The sequence below is a fragment of the Takifugu rubripes genome, chromosome 1 (genome assembly GCF_901000725.2).
Source record: "Takifugu rubripes chromosome 1, fTakRub1.2, whole genome shotgun sequence".
Classification (NCBI taxonomy): Eukaryota; Metazoa; Chordata; class Actinopteri; order Tetraodontiformes; family Tetraodontidae; genus Takifugu; species Takifugu rubripes.
Window position 1 is genome coordinate 26,446,205 of NC_042285.1, and position 22,802 is coordinate 26,469,006.

The 22,802-nt window shown below is 45.5% G+C and overlaps 5 protein-coding genes across 8 annotated transcripts; 3 read left to right on the forward strand and 2 right to left on the reverse strand.

Annotated features, from left to right (window-relative positions):
* The first annotated feature begins 651 nt into the window (after positions 1 to 651).
* Positions 652 to 2,937, forward strand: hsd3b1 (hydroxy-delta-5-steroid dehydrogenase, 3 beta- and steroid delta-isomerase 1). The gene is made up of 3 exons (XM_029837616.1): positions 652 to 1,240; positions 1,347 to 1,511; positions 1,668 to 2,937. The coding sequence occupies exons 1-3, from the start codon at positions 1,090 to 1,092 to the stop codon at positions 2,474 to 2,476; spliced, it is 1,125 nt and encodes a 374-aa protein (XP_029693476.1). The 5' UTR covers positions 652 to 1,089; the 3' UTR covers positions 2,477 to 2,937.
* Positions 2,938 to 3,176: 239 nt separating this feature from the next.
* pla1a (phospholipase A1 member A) lies at positions 3,177 to 7,770 on the forward strand. 2 transcript variants are annotated; one of them, XR_003888735.1, is made up of 11 exons: positions 3,177 to 3,592; positions 3,873 to 4,074; positions 4,291 to 4,468; positions 4,546 to 4,654; positions 5,151 to 5,252; positions 5,322 to 5,414; positions 5,518 to 5,682; positions 5,767 to 5,856; positions 5,969 to 6,078; positions 6,162 to 6,317; positions 7,383 to 7,770. XR_003888735.1 is itself a non-coding variant. In XM_003962236.3 (11 exons), the coding sequence occupies exons 1-11, from the start codon at positions 3,502 to 3,504 to the stop codon at positions 7,465 to 7,467; spliced, it is 1,377 nt and encodes a 458-aa protein (XP_003962285.3). In that variant the 5' UTR covers positions 3,178 to 3,501; the 3' UTR covers positions 7,468 to 7,770. The 2 variants fall into 2 exon arrangements, 1 of the variants encoding a protein (XP_003962285.3); XM_003962236.3 differs by having other exon boundaries at positions 3,178 to 3,592; positions 5,969 to 6,074.
* A 52-nt stretch (positions 7,771 to 7,822) lies between these two features.
* On the reverse strand, positions 7,823 to 11,946 carry popdc2 (popeye domain cAMP effector 2). Of its 3 annotated transcripts, none has more exons than XM_011613534.2 (4): positions 11,088 to 11,946; positions 9,971 to 10,079; positions 9,462 to 9,810; positions 7,823 to 8,231 (listed from the first exon to the last, which is right to left on the reverse strand). In XM_011613534.2, the coding sequence occupies exons 1-4, from the start codon at positions 11,579 to 11,581 to the stop codon at positions 8,149 to 8,151; spliced, it is 1,035 nt and encodes a 344-aa protein (XP_011611836.1). In that variant the 5' UTR covers positions 11,582 to 11,946; the 3' UTR covers positions 7,823 to 8,148. The 3 variants fall into 3 exon arrangements, with proteins under 3 accessions (XP_011611836.1, XP_011611827.1, XP_003962216.1); XM_011613525.2 differs by having other exon boundaries at positions 9,396 to 9,810; positions 11,088 to 11,945; XM_003962167.3 differs by having other exon boundaries at positions 9,256 to 9,810; positions 11,088 to 11,945.
* Positions 11,947 to 12,589: 643 nt separating this feature from the next.
* On the reverse strand, positions 12,590 to 14,479 carry cox17 (cytochrome c oxidase copper chaperone COX17). Its single transcript, XM_029850818.1, has 4 exons — positions 14,383 to 14,479; positions 13,364 to 13,492; positions 13,174 to 13,286; positions 12,590 to 12,755 (listed from the first exon to the last, which is right to left on the reverse strand). The coding sequence occupies exons 1-3, from the start codon at positions 14,442 to 14,444 to the stop codon at positions 13,202 to 13,204; spliced, it is 276 nt and encodes a 91-aa protein (XP_029706678.1). The 5' UTR covers positions 14,445 to 14,479; the 3' UTR covers positions 12,590 to 12,755; positions 13,174 to 13,201.
* Positions 14,480 to 16,297: 1,818 nt separating this feature from the next.
* hcn5 (hyperpolarization activated cyclic nucleotide-gated potassium channel 5) lies at positions 16,298 to 21,799 on the forward strand. Its single transcript, XM_029851416.1, has 10 exons — positions 16,298 to 16,663; positions 17,440 to 17,626; positions 18,090 to 18,194; positions 18,333 to 18,470; positions 19,148 to 19,309; positions 19,395 to 19,488; positions 19,585 to 19,712; positions 19,957 to 20,103; positions 20,243 to 20,480; positions 20,805 to 21,799. The coding sequence occupies exons 1-10, from the start codon at positions 16,479 to 16,481 to the stop codon at positions 20,975 to 20,977; spliced, it is 1,557 nt and encodes a 518-aa protein (XP_029707276.1). The 5' UTR covers positions 16,298 to 16,478; the 3' UTR covers positions 20,978 to 21,799.
* Positions 21,800 to 22,802: the final 1,003 nt, after the last annotated feature.

The window sequence follows — 22,802 nt, forward strand, 5'->3', positions numbered from 1 at the left end:
AAAGACAAAACAGCCTTTAATGAGTTGGAACTGAAATCTGCCCACTGGCTACCATTTCAGAACAGTCACAGGGAATTCCCAGTTTGCAACACTAAGCAAAGAGAAAAGGCTCTCTATCATCTGAAAGATTCCCTCCGGAGCTGAGATAGATCAGATCTGACCAGGAGAAACGGCTGAAACGAACCCGTTGAAGCCGGTTTATGTTTATGTATTATGACGGATATATAATAGAGCAGCTGCATCAGTCACAGCCACTTTACAGGCAGACTGGTTTTCCAGGAGAGCACATCCAAATAAACACAGCGGGGAGGAGCGTCCTTGAGACGTCATCCTTCACCTCAGATAGCGGCGAGATCAGTTGCTCGACCAAGGACGGAAAACACTGAGACACAGACGCTCTGCGAGGCTGAGCGGCACCTCAGACATCTGGGTCTGCACATTCAGGCCAAAATGATTGAAACAAATGGAATATCAGCACGATTCCGTTGGTTTTTGCTGAGCCGGCCATTGAAATAAACATTAAATGCGACAAGGATCACTGACAGTGATGGCCTGCCCCCCCCCTCAAGAACCAGACCTCAACCCCATCCAGCAAGTTTGGAGCAAGTTAATTGGGCAGAATAATTGGAGAGAAACCTTGGCTTTACTGTGTCCCGTTATAGTTTACTGAGAAATCACGCAGAGCTCAAAGGTCTATAAAAAGATAAAGAAATGGAACTCCAGCATTAAAGTGTCTAATAAACTGACTTCATCATCTTCATTATGAAGCATTCTTACAATGTGTTCATTTGGGCTCCTTGAAGGTTTCCTTGCATTTCTGTTGGAATCACATGGTGTCTGCAGCTAATCTGAGCCACCACTGTCCTCGACGTGTTTTGGAAGGACATTCCAGCCTCATTTGATCTGGCTTTTGTTTGGCCCTGAAGTGGCACGGCCCCTTCAAATTAATGTTCTGGGTGGGCAGAGCTGAGCAGAAGGTTCCATCCTACAGATAGAGCGCATCACGTCCACAGCAGAACCTCCGAGTCCTCAGAAACTCCATTTGGGAAGATCTCCTGCAGCACTTTTCGTGTCCTGGTCCCTGGAAAGATGTCCTTGAGCGGCGACGTGTGTGTGGTGACGGGAGCCTGCGGATTCCTGGGAATGAGGCTGGTGAAGCTGCTGCTGGAGGAGGAGAAGCTGGCTGAGATTCGCCTGATGGACAAACACCTGCAGCCTGACCTTCTGCTCACTCTGGAGGGTAAAGTCAAAAGATTTCATACTTTTTAATGAGACAACATTGCTGTTTTCCCTCCCGTTTGTTGATCAGTCGATGGACTCAGTGGTAATTTCATGCTAACTGTCAGACTGCAGAGGGGAGACAAAGCTGTCCATGCTGGAGGGAGACGTCAGAGACGCCGAATTTGTGAGAAAAGTCTGCCGAGGAGCCTCGCTGGTCTTTCACATGGCATCTATCATCGATGTGTACGACTCTATGGAGTACAGTGAGATGTATGGGATCAACGTCAAAGGTAAAGAAAGTCCCCTTAAATCAGAGAATATTGTAGGATCCAGGAAATAATGAGAGAGTTTTTGGTTTGATCTGTCTCCTCCCATCCTGGAGGCAGATGTTTAAGACTCATGCGATGTTTTTCCTCCACCGCCCCTGAATACGGGGTCGCCTCCAGGGACGCAGCTGCTACTGGAAGCCTGCATTCAAGAGAACGTGGCCTCTTTCATCTACACCAGCACCATCGAAGTTATGGGACCGAATTCCAACGGTGAAGCCATCGTCAACGGCAACGAGGACACGGTTTACAGCTGCACGCTGAAGTTCAACTACAGTAAAACCAAGAAGGAGGCCGAGCAGATAACCCTGCTGGCCCACAATGAGCTGCTCCAGAACGGAGGTCGTCTGGCCACCTGCGCCATCAGGCCGATGTACATCTACGGCGAAGGCTGCCGCTTCCTGTTGGGCCACATGGCCGACGGCGTACGCAACAAGAACGTTTTGTACCGCATGTCTCTGCCTGAAGCCCGAGTCAACCCGGTCTACGTGGGGAATGTGGCCGTGGGCCACCTCCAGGCTGCCCGCAGCCTTAAAGATCAACAAAAGCGAAGCATCGTGGGCGGTCAGGTTTATTTCCTCTCCGACGACACTCCGCACGTGAGCTATTCAGACTTCAACCACGCCGTGATGGCGCCCCTTGGCTTCAACATCCAGGCCAAACCCATGGTGCCGCTCCGCTTCTTCTACTTGTTCTGTTTCATCATGGAGCTCTTCTGCGCGATGCTCCGACCTTTCGCGCGCGTCGTCCCGCCGCTAAACCGGCAGCTCCTGACCATGCTGAACACGCCGTTTAGCTTTTCCTACCAAAAGGCGAAGAAGGATTTGGGTTACGTCCCCCGATACACTTGGGAGGAAGCGCGCCAAAACACCATTGAATGGCTCGCATCCCAGCTGCCAAAGCAACGGGAAGAAATCTTGTATAAGTAATTAAACCTGCGATTCTCCAGTACATTTGTTCAATCAATGTTTTTCATCATAAAAAAGTAGCAAATATGCAACTTTAGCGTTAGCTAAACAGAGCTAATATTGAGGTGGGTGCCACTACGTGGGTGCTAAACCCCACGGTGTTCATTTCTAATAAAGAATAATAAAACATGTGTGAAAGCTATTTGTTGCAGAGGGTAGGCGATGTTAGGCAATATCTATTACTGCCACTAGAGGCCACCAAATCTACACATGATGGAATCTTGAATTTATAAACAGCATGGGTGTGACAACCTATAATTTCTTTAAATCAATGTTTTTCCACACTTTCTATGGTAACACATTGTATGTAATAAAAACAAGTATTACACATTAGCTTTTATATTTATGCTATACATGAGTATTTGACCATATCAATTAAATAATGTTAAACCTCTGAATCCCTGATTCTCAATAAAGAATGTTGCTTAGATCAAGGGTGGACATGATGAACATTCATTCAGCTACTATTTATTTTATCAAATCCACCCACCCACCCCCCTCCACTCACACACACACACACACACACACACACACACAGAGAGAACAATATGCACCCAGGTCAGAGTCCAGGATTTCAGACAAACAACCCCAGAATACCAATGAGATCATGAAATCACCACCAGTCAAAGAGCTTCAACCAGTTCCCAGCCCTGTACAAAAAAGAACAACAGCGCTCTTACACGCACACACACACACACGCACACACACACACACACACACACACACACACACACACACACACACTCACCACAACACAAAGCGAAACAAGTGTAACCCGCTCTGTCGTCTCTGCAGATTTGTTGGACTGATTCATGGGGATTCCTGCCTTGCTTCATGACAACTGACCGCCACTAAATGTTACCTTAGCAGCTGGACCGGGGTTACAGCGCTGGGCAGAACTGGGATTTTCTCCCAGCTGAGCTGCCACCAAATCTGCAGCTAAACAAAGCTGTTGGCAGTTAAGCTCGCAGGCAGCTACGCTCCACATGCGTCTCTTTGTTAGCACAGAAATGCTTTGGGGATTCAGATGGATATTTCTTTGTGTTTTGATGGCCTGTTTGACATCTCTGGGCTTTGGTAAGTCATCCGTTCCTTATAATTTTGACTTGTTTTGTGTATTTTTTCCTTTGTTTGGATAACCTTTTTAGCAACCATGCTACTGGGGTAAATTACCACGAGTGCATAAGAACAGAAAACCTCATAAATATGGATCTCTTATCATTTAATCCAAATATAGCCTTGTAATTGAGTCACTGGCTCACTCCAACCTTACCCTAACCACCCCAACTAAATGCCTAACCCTAACCTAAAACCAGGTCATCTTTAAGTTCACCCTCAACTCACAATGTCCCCACAGGTATGGAGGAAAACATAGAGTGTTCTGACCTGAACAACACAACCTGGCAACAGTTTCGACAGCATAAGGTGAAGCTGCAGGTCCAGTATCTGCTGTTCACCAGGAGGAACGTGGACTGTGGACATGCATTCAGGCAGGAGTCTCTCATAAACACATACTTCAATGTGTCCCACCCGACAAAGGTCATCATCCATGGGTTCAGGTAGGGAAGACCTCCATGTGGTAAACGGAAGGAGCTTTAATCTGCGGTGCTAATGCTAACCTACACCTAAAATACAACCTTCACTTTATTCATAACATCATGAAGCCTCATAGAATAGCTGATCACAACCAAGACAAAAGCAGGACTCCTTCTTGAGGACCTCGTTGTAAGGTGGAACCGTGTGGTTCTCCAAACTTCTGCGCTCTGACCCGGCAGGGCCATAGGCAGTAAGCCCACCTGGGTGAAGGAGCTGGCCCAGGCCCTGCTCAGGGTGGAGGATGTGAATGTTCTGGTGGTAGACTGGATCTACCGTGCCTCCTTTGCCTACAACCTGGTGGTGCAACATCACAAGGAGGTGGCTTTGCAGGTCTCCATCCTCATCAATCAGCTGCAGGTGAGTATTTATTGTTTCCTTTTAGTTCCACAGATTTAGGGTGAAGGAAACTGATCTACGTTTGTGTTCTCCACCAGAAACAGGGATGTAAACTAGAGTCCTTCCACTTAGTCGGAGTCAGTCTTGGGGCTCATGTTGCCGGTTTTGTGGGGACTATCTTTACAGGGAGGATTGGAAGAATCACAGGTGGGTCGGAAGTAATGCAAGGTGGCACCATATAGATATATCACATATTAGGAACTCCCTGGAGTACGAGAGTAGACAATATTGGGAGTACAAGATGAAACTGCTGAGACAGAGTTGCCTTGTCTACCAGAGAACCTTCAGCAGAAACAGCAACAGTGGGGGCCTCAGAATTTTCACTCAGCGCGACATTGTTAGATTAAACAGCATCTTCAGGAGACAATGGAGCCACTTGAAGGCCAAACACAATACTCCTCTGTCCTCCTGTTCATGTCGAGTCCGTTTGTCCGAGTGTTGAAAACGTTGGCTTTTGAAATAAGCCAATACAGGACCTGGAAACCAAGCAGCCGGGGTTATATCACCACCACCGGCCCGTCCAGCGGAGCCAGCCAGTAAATACTGCAGCAGTTCCTGGTGTTGAATAGTCAGATGTTCTTCCTCTGAAATAGGCGACGCTCCTTCTTCTGGAAATGATAAACAGCATCATATTATCTCACAGGCCTCGACCCAGCCGGACCCATGTTTAAAAGAGCTGACGCCTACGACCGACTGGACCCGTCCGATGCTCAGTTCGTGGAAGCCATCCACACAGACTCTGACTGTGAGGGAACTCACCATGGGGTAGGGAGGGGGCAGCCCTAATTAGTAACAAGTTCTTTTTCTGAGTCAGACTTCGGAATCTCCATCCCTGTGGGTCACGTGGACTTCTTTCTGAACGGAGGAAAGGACCAGACCGGCTGCTCTCGCTCCAGATTCGCCTCAAGTAAGTTGAACCAGGGCTAAAACCAAATTGAGGACTCAGTCCTTGACGACTGAGTCTGCCCCCCCCCCCCCCCCCGGTTTTGAGCTTCAGTTCTAATCTCCAGTGTATGGATATGTGATATGTGATCACATGAGGGCGCTGCACGTATACATAAGTGCTCTCAACGGCTCCTGCCCACTAATGGGGATCCCATGTGACAGCTATGAGGAATTTCTGAAGGGCCAATGCCTCAACTGTGATGACTTCAAAGGAAAATGTCCAACCATAGGTCAGAACCCCCCCGCCACAATCTGTATATATATACGAAAATGCACACAAAGTCTAGCTGGTCTGGTCTGTTGCGTGTTTATAGGTTTATCGGAAAACAGTGGGATGGTTCTTTCCCCAGTTCCCAAGGAGCAAAAACTCTTCCTCCTCACGTTGTCATCATCACCTTTTTGTGGTGAGTTTGGGTTTTTGTGGTTGTGAGACTTGAGTAAAGCTGTTCCTGAGGTTTATAAATGATTAAATATTGGCTACGTGCTGCTTTTGCTTGTTGTCGTTCCTCCGGTCAGCTCATCACATCCTGGTGGAACTGAAGGTTTCCCCCCTGGAGAAGAGTGCTGAGCTGGAGGTGGGTCTGAGGACGGGAAGGGTCGCAGTACAGCAGAGGATCGGGCTGTAGGTACCACAGCACCTCCAGTCGTCTATTCCCCTCCTTCAAATTAAATCAACTGTTAATGAACGTGAAACCTTCCCGCCTGTCAGTCGGACCGATACCAGCCTGTACCGGACCGTGCTGGCTTACCCAGAGGCTCTGTGCCAGATCGGTACCATCGAGCTGAGGAACACTGGATCTCGATTCTACAGACAGGGACAAGTCCAGGTCAAGTCTGTCTGCCTCTCAGAGTTCCCGTCTCTCAGGTAACCACTGATATCAACCTCCAGGTCTCGTTTAAAGGCTTTGTGTTTGGGAAAAGAGATATTTCAGTTATTCTACATTTAAAAAAAGGCTTTAATATGATCTCTAAACATGATCATTTGGCCCCGCCCCATTTCCTCTCCCGCAGCTGGAGCTTACCTGCTCTGTCCCCGTTTCTACAGCAGCATTCATAAAAGCAAATGTACCATGATGTTCTTTAGTTCAGCCATGACATATTCTGGAATATTGGAAAAATTTGTCATGAAAAGTATATAAGTAGGTCAGATGGTATTATAATCATCATTATATTTGTAATATTTGTAATATCATGCGTTGTTGTTCTGGAGTCAGCCACTAGGTGGTGGCACGATAATGTCCTAGCATAAGAAGAACATGTTTATAGAATGAATTAAAAAGCATTTAAAGCAGTGGTCAACCCTACAAGGCCTTCAGCCCAGCAAGGGTTCTGTCCTCCCAGGTGTCCTCCCTGCTTTCACCTGGGATTCCTTTATAAAAACGGAGTGGGACAGAAAACGCGTCCGGGGTTAGGGACGAGTCCTTGCTGGACGGCATTAATGACCTCTGGTTTAAAACATCAACAGAAAACCCATTTGGTGATTTGAGAGAGGATTAAAGAGGGCTGATGAGGAGATTACGATTTTAATTCCCTCCATTCAATTAAACAAGAATGAAAGAGAAACATCTACAGTTTCTCAGATGCTGCCTGTCAATAATCAATCGATATCAAGTAATAAGATGCGCAGCCAACGCTGTCATAATTGTAAATGCGAAAGTGAAACCAGATAGTGAAACCGACCTCTGTGCTGAGCGTTTCTCTGGAAACAGAAGGCATCAGGTTATTCCAGGAAAAAGAGCAGCCAAAGGGAGGACTAAATACTCCGCCATGTTTAAGAAAACATGTTTGTTAGGTACCTAAGTTCTCTAAATACCTAAAGATTGCAGCAACTGCTCGGATTAAATTGTCTTTCATTCTAATTTAATCAAAGTGAATTAATTCATTTGCATGTGTGTGTGTGTGTGTGTGTGTGTGTGTGTGTGTGTTTCAGGCGGGAGAAGCCACTGTGTGTGATCAACATCAACATCAGACGAGGCACGCCCTGGTCACATGACCTGATCCAGGCGTGCTTTTAGGTGCCTCATAGCGCTGCTTTAGTGGTTTCTGTATGTCACCAAGTGTCATTTTAGAACTGTTAAACTCAAAACTGTTTATGTTGATGTTCAACCATTAAGTATATTCTGTTAAAAAGTTTGCACATGCACCTTAATGGAATTAAAATTGGCATTCATTTAAAGAAATATGGAGGGAAAGCTCATGTCTTTTAATAATATGTACTAATATCATAATATCTGTACTCTCACTGCTTACAAAAAAAGCTTTTATGGACAATTTGTCTGGCCAATAAGACAATAAATGGAAAATACGTCTCTGTTTTAGTCCAATCACTGTAATTCTGATGTCAGCAAAAACGGACAACACAACCCAGAGGATGTAGTATGTGTGTATTACATTGTTATTCACATACCAATAATAAGCAATAACAACAGTTTAATATTTTCATCGGATTTAGAGTTTGAGAAGGCAAAAATCCACGACAAGATGAGAGAATAACAATTTCATAGGTCTGTTATGTGATACACACTGTTTTAGCTTCATGGTGCTGGTGTAGTTGATCTTCCAGCCAGTAGGTGGAGACACAGGTTCTGAACACGACCGGGACAACGAGTGAGGAGGAGACAGCGTCCAAAACAAGTGAGGTGTGACGCCTTCGCACCGCTCCGCTGTAACAAACAGAGCGTTCGGAGGGACCGTTCTCACAGTTTGGGCGTGTCGGTGGGAGCCAGCGGCGCTCTGACCCTCAGGAATCGAGGTGGGAGGTTCCCGCCACTATCATCTCCTGCAAGGTCAACATTGAGGTTAGAATTAGGAATGTCACAACACCCACAGCACAACCAGCGTGTCCCTGCGCTGATATATCCTGCCAGGCACATGCACGTGCGCTCTGGCCCCTGAGGCGGCGGTGCCAAACCTGGCAGGTGAAGATATCCTGCAGCATAACGTTAAAGCTCAGAGGCACCTGTGGCGCGTTTTTGCCTCTTCGTATCGAGGCTGAATAAATCCACCATGAAGGATATTTACTGCCCCACAGCCGCCCGGCAACCCGGACCCGTCATCCGAAATATGAGCCTCCACCTGTGATTGGTCAGGAAGTCTGGCCAAAAGGGGGTTGGTGGGGGGGTGGGGGGTGGGGTGGGGCATCAGCAGGCAGAGGGCACGCTGGATTATTAGCATAGCGATTTTTTTTAACAATCCCTATATTTCTGAGCTCTAATCCCAAACAGATAAAGAGGCAGCTGTGGTGTGCATTACCTCACCACCCCTTGGCACAGCTGCACCATTGAAACACACACGCACACACACACACACACACACGCAGAACCTGAGAGGCCTATTCTGGTCACAACGGGCCATCCTGTTCCATCTGTATGGACTCTGCCACTGCAGCAAAGATGAGCGGCGGGCTAAAGCAAAATGCTAATGCAGAACAGATGGCAAAGAAAGATTTTTAATCTGGAAAGTAGATGTGCCAGCCATCCAAAAACTGAGGTGGCAAAGAACCCAACTGAAAATATCAACCCCTCGCTGCCAGTAGAGGACCCCGAACAAACATGAACAAGATGCTAATTGTCAGAAAGCACAAAAAGACAAAAGGTTGAGACGCGCCAATGCAGAATCCAACTCTCAGCTAATCTTGTGCCTATTCGTGTTAAAAAAAACATATAGTAATTCATAGTTCTGGTTGGCCAGTCTCACGCCACCTGTATCTGACGCTGGGTTAGTAAGCAATGTGCACCACAAGCACCAACTGCACTCAAGCCACCCCCCCCCCAAGCAACCGAGCTCTCAGGTGAGGTACTTACATGTAGCTTAAGTGGTGACCCAGTGTGTTAGCTCCAGCACCCTGCCCTCTACCTCAAATAATCCCTCTCACTGCCATAATCCATTAAGGAGCCCGCCACATCAGCGAAGTCCTCCAGAACCAGGCTGGTGGAGTCCTCACCAGAGGGCAGCTCCGGATCGGACCACCAATGCGGGGGCGCCCGAGATCCGTCCACGCTGTTCTTACTTGGTCCCTGAGATTGTGGTGGATCACCGTGCTGGTAGGCAGGTGCTGGTCCCTCGCCTTTCTGCTCAGCTTCCTGCTCCTTGGTGTAGCCGCCATCGCTGCCGCTGCCGCCTTCGCTGCCCTGCGAGGCGGGGGCCAGCACGTGGTAGAGGCTGGGAAGACGGATGTCCAGCAACATTCCGCTCTTGATGTAGAGCTTGTTGTTGAGGTTGTAGAGCTTCTCCGCGATGTCGTAGCCCAACATGATGGAAAACAGCCGAGCAATGTAGCGGTTTTTAGACATTAGCAAATAGAGGCGGCGGCGGCGCCAGGTGATGTAGCGCGAGTCTTCTTCTGCTGTCAGGGTCACCTGAGGGGCAGGAAGAAGATGCAGCAATGTCACCACTTCATAAAGTCTATGGGGAAAATCACAGTGATAACAAAGAGCCCTTTGTCATTGGTGCCAGTACGGTGCGCATGAACTCACACACAGTTGGCTTAAAGTTTGGAATTGTACATATCTGTCGGACCTGGAACTTCCCGTCCTCGCTTGGTCTGAGAGATTCCCACTCTGGAGAGTCGAGGAACTGGTGGCGGTGGATGTAGTGCAGGAACTGGCCTTCGAGAGATACGTTCATCCTGACAGAGAGAGAGGGAGAGAGGAGGATAATGGGAGAACTGGGGGTGATTCTGTTTGGGACCTGCATGTTCAGCCTGAGAAGCTGAATAGACAATGTAACGTTCCTTCAGGGATAAATGATCCGTCAGGTCAAGTGAAGCCATGAGAATGTTTATTCCTCTAATGCTGTCACAGGCTCCTGCAGATTTAGTGGAGGGAGGGGGAAAAAAAGCTTTATTTTTAGTGGAGCAACTTTTGCAGAGTAGAATAATCCAGCAGGCGGTCCATTAAGTCCTGGGTGGATTTTGTCCTAAATCTCTGCTGTGATTTAATTCTGCCATCATGCTCAAGTATCTGGAAAAAAAGTCAAATTTCACTGACAGGGAAAACACAATGTTAGTGAGCTGATGTCCTAAATGCTAAGATGGCGGTTCAGGCGCCTGTCTGCGGTCTGGAGAGGAGAGTATTAGCACTGTGTGTAACGCTGTTAATCAGCCGCAGGCAGCTCCATTTTGAGGATGTTTGGATGACGAGCGCACGTTTCCTGTGAAGGTCGCTGCCGATGAAGTGAAAAAAGGCAGAAATGGCGCCCCGGTATCTGCTCAGCAGGTTTTCTCGATGTGTGAGAAAACCAAGCTATGAATAGTGCAAATATTGATATTCTACAACCTCTAAACAATGATCACAGCTGTGCTAAACCTGCCCAGAGCAGCATTTTAGCATCTCTCGGCTCTTTGTTTTGGTTTTGGAACATAGCACTGTAGCCTAATTTGGTGATCACAAGCTGATCACCTTGCTGATTTAACAATAATCTGGTAGCCACCAAGTCAACCATTGAGCACCACGTTGGCTGTGGGCTCCTTTCAGCCCAAGCTAATGCTGAACTTGAAGAAAAGCCCTCTGCCCGTTATGAGGTCTAACTCATGCACAAATACAAACAGACCCATATCAATTCTTATATTCAATTCTTTTTACTGTGGTGTCTCTAATAAAGCACATTTCCCATGTGGTCGCTCACACGTTCCCACCTTCCAGACAGCAGAAAGGACAGCCGGTCGATGGGCGTCTTGCCTTCCAAAGCGTACGTCTCCCCTGCCTTCAGCTCCATCACCTTGTTCTCGAAGGCGCCCGTGATCTCCTTGAACACCTGGACGGGGACGCCCAGCGGCAGGTAGACCGCCTGGTAGAGGGAGGTCAGCTCCTCGCTGCGTATGCCTTCCTGGTGCAGCCGGAACAGGAGGTGGCAGATCTGAGCCAGGCAGGCCAGCAGCAGGAGCAGGTTCCAGCTGAAGACGTCCAGGCCGCACATGGTCATCCAGCCCCACAGAGACAGGCAGGAAAAGGCTGGGGTCAGGAAGCCGAAGATGAAGAGGCACCCGTAGGCCCCGCTGCCGCCCATGTAGCCCAGGAAGAGTAAAGTGTGGCCCAAATGGTAGATGGCCCCCTCAGTGTTGTTGCTCCAGCCATCACAGAGAGGCGCAGAGAACAAGCTGTCCAGCAGACTGGAGTTATCTGAGCTCATCTTGGAATCCGGCGGCGCGACAAGAACCTCTGGAGCTTTTGATGAAGAAACGGAGAACCTATCAAAGGCAAACGGGTGTTATTTCTGTCCCGCCAACACACACGGCCAGAAGTTTGTTTGAAGAGCCGAATCCAAAATAAATAGGTAATTCTGACAAAAATGTCAGTGTTCCCGCGGCGTAGAGTGGAAAATTCTTCAATGTGAAGAAGTTCTCAGGCTCTGTTTGTTGTAGAAACACAGCTGGAATGGGTCTCTGCTCTCATTCTACGTCCCTTCCGGCTCTTCCCGTCGTCCTTCTCACTGGGGTTCTCTGTCTGCGCCTCTCCCCACCGGCCCTCGGTGTGGAGCCAACAGCTGGAGGACAAGGGACAAGAGAGGGGTGGGCACTGATACAGCCCTAAATGGATAACCATGTTTGGAATTGAAACCCAAGGAGGAAAGAGTGGTGGACAGAACACAGGCCTGCTACTTAACATAACAGAGCGAGGGAGAGGGACAGGAAACAGGAGGGCGAGAAGGAAAATCTCACCATGACAAACGAAATGTTCAAACTCATAACTTCAGTCACTTTGGGGAGCTTTAGACACTGGAAGAGGTGGGACGACGCCGGGCGTCTGGCCACTGAAATACTAAACAATCAACAAATTCACCACTCATGACTTTTTCACTTGTATTCATTTTTCTTTTTGGAGGGTGGGATGGTTTCTAATGAGATGTGCTGCGATTAAAAGGACTTAAACCGCCCTACAAGTACAATACTTGACAAAATAAGTCTGGAAGGATGAGCCAGCTTATGTTCAGTGCCGCAGCTCCGATTCCATGAATGAGGAAACCAAGACGGCCGTTGCCAGGCGCACTCGAGTACGAGTGACACGCGACATGCGAAGAACGCAGATATGCCTCGTATCGACTGTGTGGGGGGTTATTTTTAATCGTAAGTGCATACCAGAGACAGCAACTGTGCGCAGCTTCAGCACAGAACCTTGGAATGAACACAAACAAAGAGGCTATTGCATAGGACTTTTATTCAACATGAAACAGCACTTTAGACATCCACTCTCAGGGCTTAAAAAACAAACATGTGCAATCCCAATCGCATTTCCCTTCTAGTTTACGGTATTAAATAAAGCCAGGAATGAAGGAAAGGTGCAGACTCATCTTCCACTACAGCACACTGCGGAAGACAAATGGAGAAATTAAATCACATTTCAAAGAATTAAACCACTTCGCTCCTCCCATCTCCCTCCAAAAAAAAGGGAAGACAACATTGTAAATACGTGCAGCATGATGCATGTGGTCTAACCGCCCAGCAGAGGCTGAAATTGAGCTGCTGGATACAAACATCTGACTTCTGGGGTCACAGAAAGGGCAAGTGCACCAGGGCGACTGGCCTCTCGATGGTAGGAGCTCGTTTACAACATATGTTTTACACTCTACTGTAGTCGCCCTAAATGGACGCAAAGTTGCGTTCAAGGTTTCAATGACGTATTCATTTTAAAAAGGGAAATGTCTGTTTCTGAAGTAATAATATAGAAATTTAACAGCCTGTTAAATCAGGGAAATTATGAGAAGTTGAATGTGATGGGTCTTACCACACAAACACGCACACCAAACGTATCGTCAGATCTTGAAGCCCAGCGCCCTCATGCACTCTTTGTGTGCCTCAATTAGGTCCGAGCATTTCTCTTCCCCTTTTTCAATGATGCTGGAGGCAGCAAATACAAAAATCATTCATCTCCATTTTTATGAGAGGGGAAATCTTTCCGCTTTCAGAAAATTTACCAAGCATCTCTGACTTTCTTCGTCTCTGGACACGCACAGCAGGGCTTCAGTGGTTTCTTCTGCTCGGGGACGTCCAGTGTAGCAGCAGGTGAGTCCACATTGGCAGCACAAACAGTCGACATCTTCCAGCTTACAAAATAGAAACCAAAGAGTTTAACTGGCCTGCAATTGTCTTCAAACAATAATATTACAGTCAATACCAGGCCCGTTTCCCTTCTTTTAATCATTCGAATGGTTAAAACGTTTATATAAAGGATAATTAAGCCGTTGGGACACCCACCCACACACACACCTACCCCCCCCCCACACACACATTTATTAACACTCTTTTTTAAAGGCTGTGAGCATTTCGCATGCAAACGTTTTAAAGGCAGAACAAATAATTCAAATTACAAAAAACATCACCACACAAGAAGCTGATCCTGCAGCACATATTGCAATATCTTAACTGAATAATTTGGTTTTTTGTAGGTCATTTTATAGCCTATCAGAATAAACATTAGTGATTCCAAAATTAGGTAAGTTGCTCTGCCAGTTGCATCACATAAAATGAAACAAGTTATTTGTGCCCAATTAAAAAAAAACTTTAATGACCAGCCCGATCTCAGTTTAAAAAAATCATTAAATCTTAATAATTATTAAAACAGTTACGGATAAAATTGAGTTTTAATTTACTAGATGTCAATCTTTTCTCAAGCGGAATGAAACGTCAACCTGATCACTAAAAAGTGTTTTTTTTAAATTGCCAAAATTCAAGCTTTAGAGACACAAATGCGCAGATAAAAACAATGAAAGAAATGAGATGCGCATCGACCGACTTTAGGTAACACTTTGGGAAAATTGCATAACGCACATGGCGACTAAGTTAGCTTAATATGGCTAACAGTGACACAGTTAACGTGGGGAAACAGATCATAGGAACGCAGCGGTGATTTGTAAAACGAGAAATGATTTAAACGCTTAAATGTTGGGAATACGTAGTGTAACACTTTTAACAAATGCATTATTACGGTACATACATGGACGCAGAATGGCAGCACACCGCTGAAGACGCTTCACCTTCAAAGTGAATCCACAACATCCGGAACAGTCACGTGCTCGGTCCACGGGGATTCTGGGAAATGTAGTGTGTGGTATTTTATAACGTTTGATGTCGTTTAATGAAATGAATAGATAGATAGATAGATATATAGATAGATAGATAGATAGATAGATAGATAGATAGATAGATAGATAGATAGATAGATAGATAGATAGATAGATAGATAGATAGATAGATAGATAGATAGATAGATAGATAGATAGATAGATAGGTAGATAGATAGATAGATAGATAGATAATTGTGAAGAGCAGATGGTTGTACACCTGATACTTATAACACCATAACAATATCTATAAACAGTAATTGAGAAAAACACAAATTGTACTTCTTTCTGTTTCTGTACAATCTGCTGCCTTGGATTGCCTGTAGATTTAATATAAACCAGGGTGACTCAGGACTGTTTTCATTATTCCAGAAAATATTTATTATCTGTCCTCCAAAGCTGAAGGCAGGTGTTTGTTTTCACACATCTTCGGGGTATACAGCGTCACCATTCTGCGCACTTCTTCTTATTTAAGGGGCCAGCTGTGTGCTATATAAATGTGCAAGTAAGCATTTTTTCCCCCCTCTCTCTGCACTTTCCGGTATATAATATTCACACTTTCATTGTAAAAGAAATCCCTTGTGGCAACATTAATTCATATGGTATGACAGCTCGTATTTAATTCAAATGTGCAGTACACACAAAAACATATACCCTCAAATCTATATTGATAAATCGTTAATTTTTATAAACCTACCCTCTAAAGGATGACAGTTGTACTGCCACATTAAGCTCCTTCACAAAGCTGCAGAAAGCACCACTGTATGCACTCTGTCCTCTGTGTGAATTATGTTTCTGTAGTTAGTCTTATAAATCTTGCCCTTTGCTGGAAGCATATGCTGAAAACCCAACTCTGAAATAAACAAATAAATCGACAACCCATGCTATTTTTAAACATTGCATTCTCTGCTGAATTGCAAATATCACCCTGAATGCCCTCTAAAACGCTGAACTGCAGCAGCTCTGCAACATAACTAAGGCATCATTTAAACCGAAAAGAATATAAGCTCAGTCTACAAACTCAAAAACATCAGTAAAGCAGCAAAATGTCACATCAGTCAACCACTTAAAATGATCCTCAGTCTTATCACAGAACAATCCAGTAATATACGGTGACTCTGTAAAATGGTGTTCCCATTGCTAAACCTTTAAAGCCGGCAATAACCCATTTCCCCCGATGTATTCGTCTCACTCACTCATATATTTATTTTGCTTGTCTTTAACATTTTAAACAAACACAAGTCAGCAGAATGGAGCTACTCTATCTTTTGAAGATGGAAACAAAACTGTGCCAACTCCTGTCCCCGCGCGCACGCACACACACACACACACACACACACACACACACACACACACACACACACAAAACACAAAAGCTCCCAGGATGCAGCAGGCGCATGAGTGCAGTGTCAGGTAACATAGTAACGTGTTTAATGACAACCCTGCTGGATGAACTGAACTTGTACCCGAACACAGTGACAGATGTCTGGTTCGCATGACAAAAACTGATCCTCCACACGCGCGTGCACACACACACACACACACACACACGCATGCGTCATTGTCTGCAGAATTAATGTGAGCTGGACCTTCCCTTTCTTGACGCGGATTGATTCATTTTGGATGAGACACAGATACTGAATAGTTGATGAGCTGGGATGAAAAGAAAAAAGTGGAAGAGTACGGTGGGGGTAGAAATAGACGTACAGGAAGATGGGAGGGACAGAGAGAGAGAGAGAGAGAGGAGGGAGCGAGAGAGAGAGGGGAAGGGAGGGAGAAAAGCATGTGTCTACTCACTCCACTCCACTCAGCTTCCAATAAGCTCAGAGTTTGTGAGCCTTGATGGAAAATTACCTTGCGACCAAGAGGGGAGGTCAGAACCACCAGACTTCGCTTTGACTCCTGAGCCTCAGCAGCCGAGTGAGGATGGAGAGCACCTTCGGATGATCGGGGGCGACAACGTCAGGCCATGGAGAAACCTAAAGGTCCCACGGCGGGATACACCACAGCCACCTGTGGATGGCGAGCCCTGCTCCTGCCACAGCTGAACAGACAGTCCCTGTATGTGTACGGCAGCGAGATGGCCGTGGAGAAGGAGTGCATGCGGCAGCTGCAGAGCGGCGTCTTCGTCATCCACCCGTTCAGCCCAATGAGGTATCGCTCTTTCGTTTCTGCATGTTTCTTATGTGACCTCTGACCTCTTCGAAGATGGGTCGTAAGTCATTTTTAATTGCCACATAATTATCTTAACATGTGACGTAGTGACTTTAACTTTTACCCACGTGTCCATACCGCCATGCTGGTGATGAGTAGATGTATATATTCTGCACATCTATGGAATTCATTTTCAGGGTCAAAGGTCAATTTCACTGCAACTCAAGGTACATTTTTACTGGCTATTGTGCGAACATCAGCTTGTACCAGAGATGAACCCATTATTCACTGTAGGTCGTTATATGGGTATTATATGGACCCCCTCCCCCCCAACTTAACAAAAATGCTGTTATGGATATCAATACAGTCGGCCCTTCGTGGTGACTGGAATGTTGTAATAAGGCAGCAGAATTGATGATCTGCTCAGCATCTGTCCGATGATCTGCTGTAATAGGACAAAAACCAGGAAGATCAATTGTCTCTATTAAGGACGCTGTTGTCACACATGGAAGGTTCGGCATCATCCGAGCAGTACCGCTGTTAATAGATTGTAAGGTGAGCATATGGAGGCGAAATAGAGCGGCGACGAAACAAATGGGAGTTACTTGAGCCTGACGATCGAAACCTCTCTGAAAGGGAGTGCAGTTACGCTATCAGAGTATTTGGTGAGCATGAATCCTGCTGTCTAATCAGCCAGTCTCAGATCCGAGACGCACCGGCCTGGGAAACGAGAGCTGAGTCGCTCTTCCTTGACTGATGCTTCTGTGTTGTTGCAGGAGCTACTACATCATGTGCATGATGGCCATCACCTTCCTGAACCTGATCGGGATTCCCATGGAGATAGCCTTTCTGGATGGACACAGCGGGCTGGTGTGGGAGGGATTTAACGTGTTCTCAGACACGCTCTTCCTGATAGACGTGGCGCTGAACTTCAGAATGGGCATCATAACAGAGGACTGCGAGGTGAGAGCAGCTTGGCTCTATTTTCAGACACAATCTGGACGGGTATAATCCCTGCGTAGACAAACACACACAATCCACCTTTGCCCCTTCTGTAATCTACTCCAAACACGTAAAGATAGATTAACCAACCTCCCTCAAATTGCTCCTGGATTTGGGCAACATTGGCACCTATAGAAGGACTTTACAACAGGGATTATAAGATATCAGATGACTGAGAGGTATCATTAAACTATATCCTGTTTGTTTTCATCTGCTCATGCTCTCCGCCTCTCATGCCGCCCCTCTGAAACCATCCATCTGTGAAAGTGGGTCTGGCTTTTGTGTTTACGGCAATCCATGCAAACATCTGGATTTTGCCAGATGTTCCCCCTGAGTTTCTGCCCGTTTGTTGTGCCAAATCATACCGGGCGAAGGTGTCACGGGCTTCGTCCATCACGAACGGCTGCAATCTTCTCGTTCATAGGAGGCGATTCTGGATATCAAGCAGATCCGAGTCAGTTACCTGAGGACCTGGTTCATCCCTGACGTTATAGCTGCTTTCCCGATTGGATACATCCTCTTGTTTGCGGTAAAAATCAACAAACTGCTGGAGCAAATCTTTGTTGATGTAGCACCACCAGCTGCGCTTGTGGAGATTTAAAGAAATGAAACCTAAATGTACAAAATAACTTTATGAGATTTGCTGTTCGTGGTTTTATAATCGCAGGATTTACAGTACAACAACGACGACAACCCCTCCAAAACCAACAAGATGATGAGGATCCTGATGTTTGTGCGCATTCTCAGCCTGATCCGGCTGGCTCGCGTGTCCCGGCTTGTCCGCTTCTTCAACGAAGTGGAAAAAGTGGGTTCAATCTCCGGCTGATTTAAAAGCTCTGGGGCCACCTTGGTCACGTCTAATACCACAGATCAGGTGTGAGGGTTCACATTTCACTCGAAGGACAAGGCCACTAGAACAGTCCTGATACGTGCTCTGTAGGAACGAGCGTTTTAAGTGACCTGCTGCAGGTCAGATATGAAGTTCGAATTAGTAATTTCACCCAACTATATGAAGTAATCCTCTTTATCCCTTATGGGATGAGGTCATGCGGGATTTACCTCGTCCAAGTTTAACCTAGCTAGCATCACAGTTATTATTTGTCCTACAGAGCGTTTCTGGTGTCTTGTTCTTGATCCCTCTCAAATTTCAGTCATGTTTTTAGTGATGAAATAAAAAGTACATTTATGAAATAGAGTGTTTGCAGTACTTTACTTGATTATTCATGTTCTCTTCTACTCCTCCCTCCACGCTCTGGTTTTGCCTTGGGGGTCTCCTACTGGCTGGACATGATCAAAACACATTATTATTTATTGTTTTAAATTCACTGGTTAAAAACTGATCTCTCTGATCCTACTAATCCATCTCCAGGACTAAATCCAGCTTGCTGCATCAGCCAGGCTGCCAAGACTTCCTGCAGCCTGCTGGATTTGTTCACCAGCCGCCCATAAACTCCTGTTTTCCTCTCCTTGCCCTATTGACAGGTATCCAATGCAAACTTGGAGGTCGTCCGCCTCTTCTTCCGCATCTTGTCCCTCTTCATGATGATTTTCCTCCTGTGTCACTGGAACGGCTGCATCCAGTATTTTGTCCCCATGCTGGAAGAGTTTCCCTCTGATTGCTGGGTCCGGAAAGAAAACCTGATGGTGACGATCTTTCATCAGAACCTTTTTACACGTCCAGCTTCACTCCGGCCTCTCTGTCTAAGGCCTTTGTCATGATGTCTTTCAGAATGCCACAGTTATTGTCAAGTATTCATGGGGGGTTTTCCGAGCTCTGTCCCAGATGATCGCTCTCTCTTATGGATCCATGGATGCACCTACAAGTGAGAATTTACTTTATCCGTCACTTAAACAAGAGCCTTCATTAAACTCTCCAGCTGTGAAGCATTTCTGAACTAAATGGTGCTCCTGTGCTACAGATTACGTTGAAATGTGGATCGTCATGGTCAGCATGGTGTCCGGGTGCATCATGTATACCGTCCTCGTGGCCAACGCCACAACCATGATCGCCAACGTTGACCCAGCAGCCAAGGAATATAAGAGCAAGGTCCCCCAGTCTGACACTATCCTTCAAGAATATTCTGAAACATTACAGTTGTAATTAGAGAAAACACTTAGTTTAAAACTTCCCATTCCTTGTGTGTATTTACGTTATTTAATGTTTGAGATAACCCCTTCAATTCAGTGTCCTTGACCTCTGACCTTTCCCTTGAGGACTGACTCAGACAGAGATTACGTAATAAATGACTGGCTGAAAAATTCTGGCGCTAAGTTCTGTGTATGTTCCACAGATGAGCCGTCTGGAGCATTACATGGCCTTCATGAAGCTCCCGCCAGAGCTGCAGCTTCGTATCAACAACTACTACCAGGCTCGCTATGGCGGGAAGTGGTTCCACGAGAAGGACGTCATGAACACGGTGTCCTCGGCTCTGAAAGAGGTACAGCTGGAACTTAAAGCCACAGAAAGTGTGGACGAACACCTTCTTCTGGTGTGACGTTATATCTGGGTCTTTAGACAGTTTCCCTCTTTTCCCTACAGTTTATATTTGTAACAAACTATTTTTATTTGTTGTACAGCAAATCATGATGGCCATGTGTAGCCGGCTGCTACGGAAGGTGCCGATGTTCCAGGAACGAGATGAGAACTTCATCAACGCCATCCTCCTCAAGCTGCGGTACGAGGTCTTCTTGGAGGGAGACGCCATCGTCCAGCGTAATGTTCCGGGCGACCGCATGTTCTTCATTGACCACGGCCAGGTCGTCATGGAGACCGAGTCCGAGGAGACGGAGCTGTGCGATGGAGACTTTTTTGGAGGTGAACTGACAGATTATTATAATTGTGAATAGACAACCATGGGACTGAAGCAATGGTGGTTTAACATTCACATTTAATGTGTAGCATCGAGATTTGCGCCATTTTCAAATCATCCTAAAATTCTGTCTTTTCCAGTTTGATGGATTAATTAAATTCTTTAAATAGAAAAACGGGTTCTAATCTCTTTGGCAGAAAACATCGGCAGCATTAAGATTTAAGCGAAGCAACTCAGCAAAAGCCAGTTCTTAACTTTAGGATTCCTTTTCTGATCCCCGTGCTCGCGCGCTCATTTGCTACGCTTTTGTGGCTCCTTATGTTTGACAGAGACATGCATCCTGACCAAAGGCAAACATCTGGCCACCGTGAAGGCCCTGACAGACTGCCAGTGCTTCTCCCTGTCTTGGAATGACCTTCAGGATGTGCTGGAGAGCTTCCCGGACATCCAGAAGGATTTATACAAAATTGTACAGCTCAGCTCCGACGGTGGAATTGTGTAGGACCAGGAAGGATGATCGGGATGAAGGACAACGTGAAGAGGAGGACCGAGGCAAAATATCACCTGTGAATTACCGAGAAGAAGCTAAATTGACTTCTGATCTAGAATATTCACACAAATATGAAAATGCGTTAATCTTCTACTCAGCAGTTCGTGGGTGGAGCAGCCGGACACTTGAGAATTTGTTTGAAAGGTTAATGCGAAGTGATTATTTTCTTTTTTGCGGTGAACTGTCTATAAAAGTAGGCACTAGTCAAACTTTTAGCTCTGCTTCTTCATCAGTGCTGCACATAAGCACCAGTTTTTAGAAGGTTCTGTAAACCCAACATAGGAATACCGGTAATGGGACCTAAAACATTAGAACATCATCATAACAGGACAATAATCCTACATGTAAACAATAATAATATTAATAAAAGTTTGGATTTCAGCACAGTTTAGACAAGCATCTGTCTTTCTTTTACTCTGAATGGTTATCACCAACCCTGGGTCTTCCTCTGGGGAACTCAGTTCTTCTACACTACAATGAAGTCTAAGACATTTACTGTAGCCCAGGTCAGAAAACTGATAGTTATAGTGCTGCCGGCCAGTAGGGGGCGACAGAGACACAATGTCTTTGTTTTTTTTGGAGAGTTTGAATTTTGACACAGTTGAGAGGATTTAAACATTATTTAGATATTGTTTCTAATTTCTTGAAACATTGTTCCACTTACCAAGTAAACGACTAATAATCTATTTTACTGACCAAATGATCTAAAACACACAATAGTATTTAACTGACTAACCTAATCTAACAACCATTGATGTTCTCAACATTGGGACAGATAAAGACACTCAGTGTGATGGTGAAATCTGGTGTTTAATATAAACAACAATTTCAGTTCATTACAGATTTTTTAAAATTTGTTCATCTTTAAGTTATTTTTGAAGAGGAAATTGTCACACCAATCACAATTTAGACAAATCTTTTGAATCTGAGGTTTTGCCGGTTTATGTGCTTATAACTTGGACCTTTACCAACAACACATTACAGTACATTAAAGTGTTTCTAAATCCTGTCGTTAGAGCTGAAAAGAGGCTGTTCTGGCTCAAATGTTGGCCCTGGGCCTCTGTCCAAATGCTTCTCTTTCCTTAAAATAGATCACGCAGATGTCACTTTCACTTCTTGGATAAACACATTCATTGAGTTTATCTGCAGTCATCAGTCCTGCAGATTTTTAGCTGAAATGGATCATAATTGTGTATTAAACTCTTTTGGCCTTTGCATGAGTCAACAAGAGGAATCATTTTCACTGGTGCCCAATTCTTACATTTAAGACGTGAAATAACTGCACATTTATTGGTGAAATTATTTAATTTTCCCCTGATCAATGAATGAGTTTGTTCTTGAATCTCCCTCTTTCAGATCATGCTAAATTTCTGAATAGTTTAATTTGAGTTTCTGGTCCAGCCCCGTTAGAAACGACATAACAAGAACATCCGCTTTTTCCATCTGTTCTTTTTGAAACAATCCTGCCGTGTAATTAAACTGCTGGGTATGTTTGCAAATTCGTTTTAAGAGATGATTACATAATTGCTTTTACACAACAAGCCCGTCTGTGACAGCGGTGAGGTCAGTAAGGTCAACTTCTTGGATGCAAATGACGTGACTGTGTGTTGCTCAAGGGAACAAGAGCAGATGGACAAAGATACATGTGACTTTACAGTGACGTTGCTCACTGCTAATCCTCCAAAAATGCAAAAAGTGCACTTCAACTGATGCTGAAATGCAACCATGGAAAGTCTCTTTTTTTAAATGCCACATTGGGAAGCTGTAGTGATGTCAT

Excerpts from the sequence above, each read along its gene's own strand:
- hsd3b1 (XM_029837616.1), top strand. The coding sequence starts at position 1,090 with ATGTCCTTGAGCGGCGACGTGTGTGTGGTGACGGGAGCCTGCGGATTC. Across the intron at positions 1,241-1,346 it reads CCTTCTGCTCACTCTGGAGG|ACTGCAGAGGGGAGACAAAG; the intron begins GTAAAGTCAAAA and ends GCTAACTGTCAG. Across the intron at positions 1,512-1,667 it reads GTATGGGATCAACGTCAAAG|GGACGCAGCTGCTACTGGAA; the intron begins GTAAAGAAAGTC and ends GGTCGCCTCCAG.
- pla1a (XM_003962236.3), top strand. The coding sequence starts at position 3,502 with ATGCGTCTCTTTGTTAGCACAGAAATGCTTTGGGGATTCAGATGGATA. Across the intron at positions 4,655-5,150 it reads GAGGATTGGAAGAATCACAG|GCCTCGACCCAGCCGGACCC; the intron begins GTGGGTCGGAAG and ends ATTATCTCACAG. Across the intron at positions 5,415-5,517 it reads TCGCTCCAGATTCGCCTCAA|TGTATGGATATGTGATATGT; the intron begins GTAAGTTGAACC and ends TCTAATCTCCAG.
- popdc2 (XM_003962167.3), bottom strand. The coding sequence starts at position 11,581 with ATGAGCTCAGATAACTCCAGTCTGCTGGACAGCTTGTTCTCTGCGCCT. Across the intron at positions 10,080-11,087 it reads TCCTTTCTGCTGTCTGGAAG|GATGAACGTATCTCTCGAAG; the intron begins GTGGGAACGTGT and ends TCTCTCTGTCAG. Across the intron at positions 9,811-9,970 it reads GCGAGGACGGGAAGTTCCAG|GTGACCCTGACAGCAGAAGA; the intron begins GTCCGACAGATA and ends CCTGCCCCTCAG.
- cox17 (XM_029850818.1), bottom strand. The coding sequence starts at position 14,444 with ATGTTGTGGATTCACTTTGAAGGTGAAGCGTCTTCAGCGGTGTGCTGC. Across the intron at positions 13,493-14,382 it reads TGCTGCCATTCTGCGTCCAT|CTGGAAGATGTCGACTGTTT; the intron begins GTATGTACCGTA and ends CTATTTTGTAAG. Across the intron at positions 13,287-13,363 it reads AAGAAAGTCAGAGATGCTTG|CATCATTGAAAAAGGGGAAG; the intron begins GTAAATTTTCTG and ends TGCTGCCTCCAG.
- hcn5 (XM_029851416.1), top strand. The coding sequence starts at position 16,479 with ATGGAGAAACCTAAAGGTCCCACGGCGGGATACACCACAGCCACCTGT. Across the intron at positions 19,489-19,584 it reads ATCCATGGATGCACCTACAA|ATTACGTTGAAATGTGGATC; the intron begins GTGAGAATTTAC and ends CCTGTGCTACAG. Across the intron at positions 20,481-20,804 it reads CGATGGAGACTTTTTTGGAG|AGACATGCATCCTGACCAAA; the intron begins GTGAACTGACAG and ends TATGTTTGACAG.